Raw genomic sequence first — 11,130 nt, forward strand, 5'->3', positions numbered from 1 at the left:
ACAGATTTGTTTTGGTAAAACAGAGGATGCAACTTTTGTTCTTCCTACTAAAAAGCATACAGCAATGTTTCTGTACTTTAGTCCAGAGAGTGTTAGATGATTGGCAGTAATCAGTGTTGATGTTGGGTTGAAGTTTGTCACCAAACAAACTCAAACTCAGAAAAAGGAGTGACGATGACACCAAACACTTGGCAGCTATCTTTAATGCATCTGGCCCATCCTTTGCATGGGAACGTGTCTATCAGAAGCCTTGCTTTTCTCAAATCAGAGGTTGTGTGTTTGTTTTGTTTTTTGATAAAAAAAGAAGGTACTGTGATTTTTGATTTATTTCTGAAGTATTTCTGTTAAGTTATTAAGACCTGAAGTATTTTCAACACATGATCGCAGGTACTTACAATCCATTATCAGATATTTAAAAGTTAAATGCCAAATGTTTGTACAACAAAAGTAGCAAACAAACATGTAAAGCTTTTATTCAAATAGAAATATATTCGTGCTACCCAAATCCCTGAAAAACTGTAAACTTGCTTTGTGGCTTTATGCTCTGATATTGAACTGTGTAGCCTGCTTTGCTGGGAATGCTGTCATTTTGCAGATATGAACTTTTTGATTTCCTATTTAAGAAGGAAAAACTTGGTGTAATTTGCTCACTTCTTCATGAGTGTGTGCCTCGGCCTGCTTGTCATAGGTGGACCTGCATGATGATACGTGTGCATGTGGTCACGAATCCCCTGTGGCTATGTTGGTGCATTTGTGTATGAACAAGCAAATGAGCGATGTGTTTGTGAACTCCTCATCGTGCATGCCCTCAGGATGGCCAGCAGCAACACAGACTGCCAGTCAGAGGAGGAGCAGAAGAAGTCAGTGCCAGAAAGGAGGTCCAGTCTCTCTGATCTGGGCAGAAAATTCACCTCCCTCATTCATCCCCTCAAGACGTTAGTCCAACCAAAAGCCCACCCACTTGCCTACTGCAGCAGCACTGCCTGCCGGCACAACTAAGATACTTCCTGCATAGTGAAAGAGTTTACCACTCATCTCCACCGAGGTTCCAGGAATTTGTACCTGAATGTTTCCTGTTGTCTATTACAGTAATGTTTAAACGTCAGTGGCATGTGTCAGTATGCTTCTCAGTCTCTCTCTGATGATGATGAGCAGCATCAAACCTTTGGAACCTCTTAAGTGATGAAACTCTTTCACTATATGGTATCTCTGCTGGACCAGCTTCTCTATCAGCAGCTTTCAGTAATTTTAACAGAATGTTCCTACTATTCGGGAATTAACAATGTTCTGCAGTGGTTTACTGGCTTAAGTGTGCGTCAATGTAACAAGTGATATATTTATTTATTTATTTATTTTTAACTGTGATTTGTGTCTGGTGCATGGAGCTCAGTTGTGACTTGCTTGTGCAAAGCATCAATGAGCCAGTTACTCTTTACTGAGCTTAATTCTCTATCATTTACTAACAACTTCAGCCACCTTAACATTTTTTCTGCTTTTCTTGTTGTACCTTTTGGACTGTTTCCTACTGAGATCATGACTTGTTCTGAACTGTACTCTCTTCTTTCCTCCCTCCACGTCTGTCAGGAATCAGGATGAGCTTTTTGTAATGCTGTAAGTGTGAATGAAGGAGGAAAAGTACAAAGTGTGAAATGCTTGTGGATTAAATGTAAATCTACATTTATCTCTGGAAAAGTCCGTGTTCTTATCCTTCTCCATGCCAGCTGCCATTAACGGCTGCTGGCAACCTCTCGGTTGTGATTGTTGGAAATGTGTTGCTCCTTCAACACAGTCTGACACAAATGCTTGAAATTATTCTCCTTATTCAGAATTATTCAGCTAAGCTACATCTTATTTACTGCTCGCCATCTATTGCACAAGTTACCACAAATGACTTCTTTCCTCTCTTGTGATGATTTCCTCTCATCACAACTCATTTTTGGTAACTTGGCTCACTTGCTTTATATGGCAACATGTTTTTCTGTCGCATTTTCTGTTTTTCCTGAAGTAACGGTTCACTTTCCTTCCCGCAGTCCAAGCCCTTCATCCACCCCAACGTCGACAGAACCAGGCGTGGCCCCGTCTCTGTCCCAGAGCCTGAGCAGTTCCCGGGCGGCGGCTGCAGCCGTAGCCAGAGGAAGCAGGGGTCTCTGGCTGTGGCTGGCCATCGTGGTGGTGCTGGCAGGTACTCTCATTTTCATGGTCCTTGCAACAACGCTTCCATGTCGGACTTAAGCTCTGATTCAAATCTAAATCACTATTGAAATAATTCAATTAGTAAATCACAAAGACTACAATTATACAAAATAAATGCACCATCTTTGATTAAGATTTAAAACATAGCTGCTCACTAATCTTACATTGTTGAACCGACCACGTCATCATTCGTTTTGGTGCCAAAGTTTAGCAATATTTCAGTGTGAAGAAAAATTACACTGTTTCCATTAAGTCATGTTATGCAACGATGTGGTTGTTTATCCCATTAAAAAGTCCTTCCAAAAGTGGTGGTGGATAACCAGAACATCTTTATTTTTGGCAAGTTAGTATCCATTTCTGCAACAACTCAAGTCATCCTTTTTACTTGGAAAAAAACGTAGACTACTGCAACAAACTGTAATTTTGCAAAATAAATAAAAGGCCTTATGCAAAAACTTTGCTTAATTTCAAGGGTAATGGAAAGGAGCCCCCTGTCTTCCTTATGTTAAAGTTAAGTCTGACAATCAAGTGTAACATCATATTAATGTACTACAGTAAACATACTTGCCAAACACAGAAGTATAGCATTTAATTGGAACCAGCCAGTATTCAACCTAAAGGTTATGATGAAACATCAGTCCTAAAGAAAAGTAAGCCTGTTGTGTTGATGCGCGACTAAAAAGGACTCAAATCATGGCACAGTGCAGAGGCAACGCTCTGAACCATTACCGACATTTACAGCGATGCCACAGATCACTGCACAACAAATGTAAAAAGTTATGGGAAACCACTGACATACTGTACCTGCTAAATCAATTACCGGTAAACAGACTGTAGTTTCTGAGTCGTTTGACATACCATCAAGTAGGATAACTGAGCTCATTAATATTCAACAGTCATTCTAATACAGAGTGAATATAACAAATCAGTTTTTGTCAGGAAAAATTGCAATTACGTGTTTTTTTTCTTGAACTGTCCATAGTCTGGGGTTAATCATGATCCGTTGCAGGATTAAATTGAGTTGAATCTCCTGTTAAAGCATTTTTCAACTTGGTTACATGCTATTTGTGTTGTGAACAGGCCTCCTGGCACTGCTGGCCAGCCTGGTGATGCAGCCAGCGGTGGATGCCGCCCCCGTGGGGACAGGGGACTCGTGGATGGCCATCCAGCAGCTGTTGTGGCCCTACACAGGGCTTCGACACAACGGACAACCCCCCGTCTAGCCCGAGTCCAGTGGGAATAGTGCTACTGTATATCACCCTTGTACAAGAGTGTGACTGGGGAAAAAGGACTAAACACAACTCTGGAGGAAAGGATGTTGGGATGTTTACCGGTGCCTGAAGATTCCTAAATCACTGCATTGATGGCACAGGCCAGTCCTCAAGGGGATAGTTAACCCTGTGGAGGATTTAATGCATCACTTCCTGTTTGCTGAAGTAGATAGTCTGTGTGTGCATGCATGTGTCTGTGTTTACAAGGCAAAGCCGTTGGACAGGCGCTGATGGACGGTGTCTTTAGCAGTGAGCCACCTGATGTCATTGACACATTAGAGGGGTTGTCAGTGCTGCTGCTGATGGTTTGCCCACCACAGTCTGTCACATCAGGTTTGATCAGTGATCAGAGTGGGCACAACACTGACCAATCATGTTCCAACGGTGTAAGAGTGATGGCACAGATGAGACTTAACGGGGCCTCCAACTGTGCCACATATCTTTTTAAATGCATTTCATCTTGTTGAGGAGGCAGTGACCTGCCAGCCTTTTAATGACATTTTATGTTTCATTTCCTCTTTGGTTGCAGAGGACATTTTATAATGTGTCTAAACACTGGCAATAAAACTTTGATTGTTTATTAAATCTATATTTATGAGTTTAGATTTGAGTGGAAAAGTGTGTATCTGTTCATTCTTAAGCTTTATGGAACCATTTTAAAGTCTGGCTACACCGTAAGTGGTAAGTATCCAACTTTTGACTGGTGCTATAATATCTACTTGTTACAGTTTTAACACCAAAGTTTGTTTTGTTTGTTTGTTTTGTCTTTTTCTCCAAGCTCTGTGATTGTCAGTTTTCAATTTCATACACTTTTGTATGTTCCAAAGATGAAGCGTGGATCTTTGCACAAATAAAGTAGCCTATTCTATAGTAGATTATTTACTTTTATTTAATTTTTTGTCTTTCATGCATGCAAACACAAACAGTACATTTGAGTACTTTATTTCAGTTCATCAGACTAATATCACATTATATGGAATAAACCAGGGGTCTGGTGGCACGCAGCAACCTGTGTACGGTGTCAACAAACAGGTGATGGCTCTTTCTGGTCCGGGCTACTGCATCAGGACTCATGTCGTCCTGCAGGATGTGAACTAAGGTGGAGTGAAATTCACTGCCGGGATAGTGGTCTGGGGAGAAACCTTCACACTTCTCAGTAAGCTCCAGTTTCTTACTTCTCTGAGGGCCGAGCAGGTACAGAGTCCACGAGTCTTCAGGTATAGGCGTGGCATCATAGTGTTCACACACCTGACAGGAAACAAGCAAATGGATGCAGAGGTAAACATTTGCTTTAAATGTTTTTAAATCTCATTCTCTCCACTCAACTACAGACAACCATATTAAGTAGTATAGCTAAAGAAACTTACAAAGGATGTTGCTTTGCACTTCTGTAGTTCATGAGAAACTGACTTTTACACATTTGAAGGGAAATTTAAGTAAAAGCCAGATTTTACCTGCATAATCAGATCCCTGGTTCCACTTTTGGCATTCCACTTGCTCCATGAGAAGGCACAGGCAGAGGCAAAGAGGGCCATCTGTTCATAGGCTGCATGTTCTGTAAGTGGGTCCTGAAGAAGAGACATCAGAGACAGATCTTGTATATACTCACTGTGAAGATGAGTCATCAGGGCTGAATTTTTGTTTCAATTCTGCATGTAGATAGTTCAGTATTGTGAATATTTGAGGTACCGTGGCGTAATAAAAATTGTTGGACTCAAAGCGACTTCAGAATGTATAAAATACACACCACGCAAGTTCCAAAAACAATCTTAGTCAAATTGGGGATGTTATGACTGCTGTATAGTCATGTTTAGCTGTAATGTCCAAACTTAGGATGCACACCTGCTCAACATCAACATGATAGCATTGCTGACTATAATATATCCAGATACAGAAACAATCTGGCTGCATCCCGGTCTCACTTGTTTTCTATTACTAAATTCATCACGTAAAAGATGCAGACCTTGTCACAGATGCTGACATATCTGTCCGAGTGCTCATTCACAAAGATGTTGATCCCTGCGTTCATCATTGCTCTCTGCAAGGCAGGACCACTCATCCACTTGCCCAGGAGATGTGATGGTCCTCTCTCCTGCTCTGACTGCAGCATGCACTGGTTATCCTGTGAACCGAGCACAATTATAAGCAGTAAAAGTCAGGTTACTACTTCTGGTTTTGTCTACATTTTTTTTTTCCAATTTCTTGCCTTAATTGTGATGCTGAGATTGATGAGAGCCCCATTGATGGTGAACAGTGCAGAGTCCTGGCCCAGCGGTCGAAGCTCCCAGCTTTGAAATGGAAGGTTGGCATATGTTTCCTGCAGCAGCACGAAAGGTTGAAATGACTCCATCTTGAAGGAGATTTTGGCTTCAGCCTCCTCAAACGACACATCTGTGATACCATCTGTCTTCCACTGCGTTCCTAAGAGCAAAGCTAGCGTCAGTGCCAGTTTGTGGTGCATTTCAAAGCCAGACCAGACATTTTTAACAAAATGTACTTGCTTATACCCAGTTCTGTACAGTGTGAGTTAGTTTGTACCTTCAGCATCCCAGCGAGCCACTTGAGGGGTTTCCAAGAAGATGACACAGTCTGGCAGTGTCACAGACACCCCAACAGGGGGGCAGGTGAGAGGCTCATTGTTGTCTAAGTTGGATGTTTCTGCAGGGTAAGGGAACACCTCCAGCCCTGTGTCAAGTATCTATATAAATGAAAAGCACTGGTGGATGAGAACAGTTGAACAGCATTTTAGTAATGAATTTAATAGGGGCAGAAAAGCTCATTTTTAGTCACCTGTCTAAATTCCCAGCCGTTTACACATTGAGCTTGAGGGGGAAGGTGAAACATGCCGCAGTAGAAAACCCCTCCCAGAGGTGTGTATTGCATCAGATCTATCACTTTATTACATGCTGACTTTGTTAGCTGGGAACCAATCAGGTCATTCTCAGCTGAAGAGGGGAAAAAAACAGAGAAGATCTGTTTCATTGACGTGTCTTTGGACAAGTTAGAATGTGATTTATTATTTAAAACAATGACTAATGTAAACAAGTTCTAAGGTCAGAAAATACAATATACAGTAGATATTGCTCCTGTATACAGTGGCAAGAAAAAGTGTGCAATTAAGTAGTTTTCTCTATTAATTTGCATAAACATGATCTGGCTTTCATTTAAGCAATGATTGGTAAACAGAATGCTTGAGCTGATGACACACAATTATAATTTACCGTCTCTTTATTGAACACACCCACTAAACATTCACAGTGCTGCAGGAAAAGATAAGTGAACCCTCAGAGTTAAAGCTGGTTGAACCTCTTGTGGCACCAATGACTTCAAGCGAACACTTTTTGGTAGCTCGAGATCCGACCTACAAAATGTTCAGGAGGAATTTTTTACCTGTCCTCTTAACGGAAATGCTTAGGCTCAGATATATTTGTAGGAAGTGTGGTGTGAACATATTTGTTGAGGTGGTGTTAAGGTATGAGCTCTGACTGGGATACTCCAAAAAATGTCAGATGACGATCATCTTTTAATGGCAAAAAAAATGGTTTGAAGGGGGCTACGTATTTTTCTCCTTCCACTACAGTGTATGCATCAAAAGCCCTCCAAGTTAGTTCGAGACACAATTAGACTTTTTTTTAGATAACTGAGACTGTTTTTTTTTTTTTTTTTTTTTAACATGCTTTACCAAGAAATGCCAAGTTGAGCATCTTACCAGAAACTACCTCGATCTGTGTCAGTATTTGGCTCCTTCTACCTTCTGAAGGTTGTGAACTGCTCCTCCTTGATCGTGAACTGCTCCTCCTTGATCGTGAACTGCTCCTCCTTGATCGTGAACTGCTCCTCCTTGATCGTAGACTGGTAGCGCTCTGCAACGATGTACATTATGTAAAAAGAATGAAAACATGATACCTGATACGGGAACCCAACAGTAGGAAGTCACTCTTTCACCTTACCTTCTGTCCCTCTGACCCTTTGATGGACTGCACCTCATTGTCTACTCTCCGCTGCTGCGCATCATCTTCTCCAACCACGCTCTCATTTTCTTTTGTCTCCTCGTGCACGGTTGTGTCCTCACTTTCCAGATCTTCTTTGCTTGCCACAAGAGACCTGATACAACACAAATAAGAATACAGAACAAAGAGTATATCATGAGTATTAATAGTATATGTATGTACTATTATATATACTTGAAACAATCAGACCTGCGGCTGGGCGTGTGGATTGCCGGGTGAGTAATCCTCGCCAGCATAGATAGATGATCATAGCGTGTATGGCACATCCGCACAGCAATACTGCTCACAGCCAGCTGCTTGGGAAGCTCAAAACCCAAACCTACTCCCTCAAAATTAAAACCCTTAAACCTGGATGGACAAAAAAGAGGGATACAACACCAGTGAGCATAAATGATGTACACTTTGTGCATGTCAGTGTGAGATTATCTCCAAGAGTGATATATATATATATATATATATATATATATATATATATATATATATATATATATATATATATATAAATTTAAACAAACCTTGGAGTCATTTTGAGGTTGGCCCAGAGACACAGTGTTATGTTGTCATCTTTGACCACAGTCTGCATGTTCCCAGTCTCATCGTCGACATTCTTAGAGGCATTCTTTGTGACCAGAGACAAGGATGAAGCAAAAAGGCAGAGATATATGGGGTTAAAGGGTTCACGCGACGGGGACCTGAATTTCCAAGTGAGGGTGTTATTTTGTACCTGAAGACTCTCGTCAGTAGATTGGTCAAGTTTCGCCTGGATTAGCTCTTGTAAATTCACAAGATGTTTCTGGTACCTTTCGGCCTTTTGTGAATCTGTGACCTCTTCCAGCAGACCTTCCAGCCCCTCAACCAGCTGAAAAAGAATAGTTCACCTCATAGATTGTAATTTCAATATAACAAATGTCCTGGTCCACAAGCAAAAACAAGTATTATTCATTAATAGTTTATTTTTTTTGTTCCTAATTGGTTTGCATGACAGTTAATGAATGACAAAATGCTTAAAGATGACATACAGACCTGAAGAGCAATGTTGCATTGCTTGAGCACCTGTGTTATGTTAACGTCTGGGTCGTCTGTCCACAGACTGATAAATGTATTGATCTCCCGCTGCTCTCTTGGGTCTGGTACACCGTCGCAACGCATGTATCTGTCCCACTGAACACAAAGAATATGCTATGTTGTGGTCATGAACTATAAAAAGTCTCTGACAGGTTGTTTGAAGGTAAATTAAATTTGATTTTATACCGTATTTAGTCTGACAGTCGGGGAAACACTGGGATGTGTGTCAGAGATGTAGAAAAATATTTTTCTAGTTTGGTCTGGACATTATTTGATTTTTTTTTTTAAAGTATGCTCTTACATTAATCCTTCAAAGACAGACACACACACCTCAGCTGTCTCCTCGGCATCTCTTTTCCATTTGGTTACTGCAGCATGGTTTTCCTCCAGGAGATGGCGTAGTTCGTTCAGCTCATCCTCTCTGCGCTCTTGGTCCTGTCGGCAAATCAATCCATAATAGTAGTAGCCCAGACACAAACAGTGCTGTCTTTTCTGTTTCAGAATCAGTCATTTTTCAGATTTATATGTATTTGACAGGGATCTTACCTTCAGCTCTAGCCTTTCTATCTCTTCCTGCTTTCTTTCTCTTTCCAGTCTCTCTTGTTCTTCCCTTTCTGCCTGGAGCCGGGCTTCTTCTGTAAAACACAGCACAGGCAAAGGAAGGTCAGAGCAGATTATAAAACTCATTCATTTTCACTAGTTTTCAAAGGATGGTTATCATCTTGGATTGAACCAAGCTTCTCCAGCTACCTAGTTGTTCCCCAGGTTAAGTTTAACAGACAGAAATGTCACCATTACCTTCCTCTCGCTGCCTCTTCTCCTCCTTCAGCTGCTGCTTCTTCTGAGCTTTGGTCAGCTTTGGCTTGTTGGTCGACATCAACCCATCAAAACATTTCAAATGAGTGGTGAACAGAATTAGCTCATGATTAATCTCTAGATAAAAATGGGTAAAATGTCTGAGAAAATTTTGACTAGGAAAAGAAAATTGAATACTATTTGGCTTCTTGCAAATATTCCTCAACTTAGTTACCAAAATGACATAAGAAGGAGTGTACTGACTGGCTTTGACATACCTTTCCTTTCTTGTTTGGCTATCATTCAGAGGAGAAAATGGAGAAAAAGTTACAAAGCAACATCAGATAGGAGATACGGAACACAATAAGAGAACTTAAACGCTAATTTAAAAGGTAACCATGGTAACTGTAGGACTATCTAATTAGTTTTCTAATGTGTTTTTTTCTTTCCTTTTAACAATTATATATAAAGTCAGTATTGCACTTAACCATTTAAGCTTTTTAAAATAACCAGTTTTGCGACATTTGTTATAAAAAATAAAGAAATAAACGTACCATAATAATATATAATAATGTAATAGTGTTCAGGTTACTTGGTTGTTTTTCTTGTCTATGGGTTTGTTGTGAGTGGGGTGGGGATGGGAATGTGGGAGGGATATAAAAAGATGGTAAAAATGGAAGGATGGAAGTATTTCCTGTTATATTGCTGTACTACTGTTGTATCTTGTGAAACTACTTCCAATAAAAAAAATCATCAAAAAAATGGGTAAAATGTCTGAGGAAATGTTGACTAGGAAAATTCTTCTTGCAAATAATCTTCCCCAGAGGGGACAATAAAGGTTTCAATCAATCAATCAATCAATCAATCAATCAATCAATCAATCAATCAATCAATCAATCAATCAATCAATCAATCTATCATTCCTCAACTTACAAAGTGTTGTGAATTGTTTTAATTTTAGGGATTTAAACAGATAATTCCTGTTTACTTAGAGCTGTTAAATGTTAAAATGTTAGAAGTTAAAATGTGTAAGATGCACTATTTACATTATTTACAGTTTATTTACATTTAGTATTTACAGTTTATTTACAGCTATTTACAGTAAAGTGAACATGAACATAAACGTTTAAATGGATTGTACTGAAAATACGCTATTTCCGGTTTCGCTTTTATTTTGAAGTCTACAGGAAGTGGTCTAACGTGTGTCAACCATTATAGATCCATGGTGTCAACCGTTAGCTTTAGACTCTAACTGACAGCTGACAGCGAACAGCTGATTTGACGGAGAAAGATCGGTTTTCTCCCGTTTTTCTTTGTAAACAACTTGTTCTAGGATAATAAATGTCCGTTTTTAAAGCCACACGTTCTGATCATTTATAAGAAGCTTCTGCTCCACAACACAAAGTAGTTACAGAAATGACATAAGAAGGAGTGCACTGACTGCCTTTGACATACCTTTTCTTTCTTGTCTGGCTATCATTCATAGGAGAAAATGGAGAAAAAGCAACATCAGATAGGAGATACGGAACACAATAAGAGCACTTAAACGCTCATTTAAAAGGTAACCATGGTAACTGTAGGACTATCTAATTAGTTATCTAATGTGGTTTTTTTCTTTACTTTTAACGGTTATATATAAAGTCAGTATTAAAGTAAACCGTTTAAACTTTTAAAAATAACCAGTTTTGCGACATTTGTTATAAAAAAATAAAGAAATAAACGTACCATAGTGTTCAGGCTGTGTGGACTCAACCATGCATGTATTGGACTCTCAACGCGAATACGTAACCATAGAA

At 39.8% G+C, this 11,130-nt stretch overlaps 2 protein-coding genes across 3 annotated transcripts; one reads left to right on the forward strand and one right to left on the reverse strand.

Moving 5' to 3' along the window:
• LOC133424489 (inositol 1,4,5-triphosphate receptor associated 2-like) lies at positions 1-4,334 on the forward strand. 2 transcript variants are annotated; one of them, XM_061715135.1, is made up of 4 exons: positions 1-935; positions 1,585-1,611; positions 2,031-2,182; positions 3,274-4,334. In XM_061715135.1, exons 1-4 carry the CDS (start codon positions 715-717, stop codon positions 3,414-3,416), a joined length of 543 nt encoding a protein of 180 aa, XP_061571119.1. In that variant the 5' UTR covers positions 1-714; the 3' UTR covers positions 3,417-4,334. The 2 variants fall into 2 exon arrangements, with proteins under 2 accessions (XP_061571119.1, XP_061571120.1); XM_061715136.1 differs by lacking the exon at positions 1,585-1,611.
• A 20-nt stretch (positions 4,335-4,354) lies between these two features.
• Positions 4,355-11,096, reverse strand: LOC133424484 (dynein axonemal intermediate chain 7-like). Its single transcript, XM_061715131.1, has 18 exons — positions 11,060-11,096; positions 10,790-10,807; positions 9,613-9,630; positions 9,338-9,401; positions 9,086-9,174; positions 8,870-8,974; positions 8,498-8,635; positions 8,199-8,333; positions 7,990-8,093; positions 7,664-7,822; positions 7,415-7,568; positions 7,174-7,327; positions 6,255-6,409; positions 6,003-6,162; positions 5,671-5,885; positions 5,428-5,586; positions 4,919-5,032; positions 4,355-4,712 (listed from the first exon to the last, which is right to left on the reverse strand). The coding sequence occupies exons 1-18, from the start codon at positions 11,060-11,062 to the stop codon at positions 4,434-4,436; spliced, it is 2,223 nt and encodes a 740-aa protein (XP_061571115.1). The 5' UTR covers positions 11,063-11,096; the 3' UTR covers positions 4,355-4,433.
• Between the last annotated feature and the right edge of the window lie 34 nt (positions 11,097-11,130).

This window comes from Cololabis saira, chromosome 23 (genome assembly GCF_033807715.1).
Source record: "Cololabis saira isolate AMF1-May2022 chromosome 23, fColSai1.1, whole genome shotgun sequence".
NCBI classification, from domain to species: domain Eukaryota; kingdom Metazoa; phylum Chordata; class Actinopteri; order Beloniformes; family Belonidae; genus Cololabis; species Cololabis saira.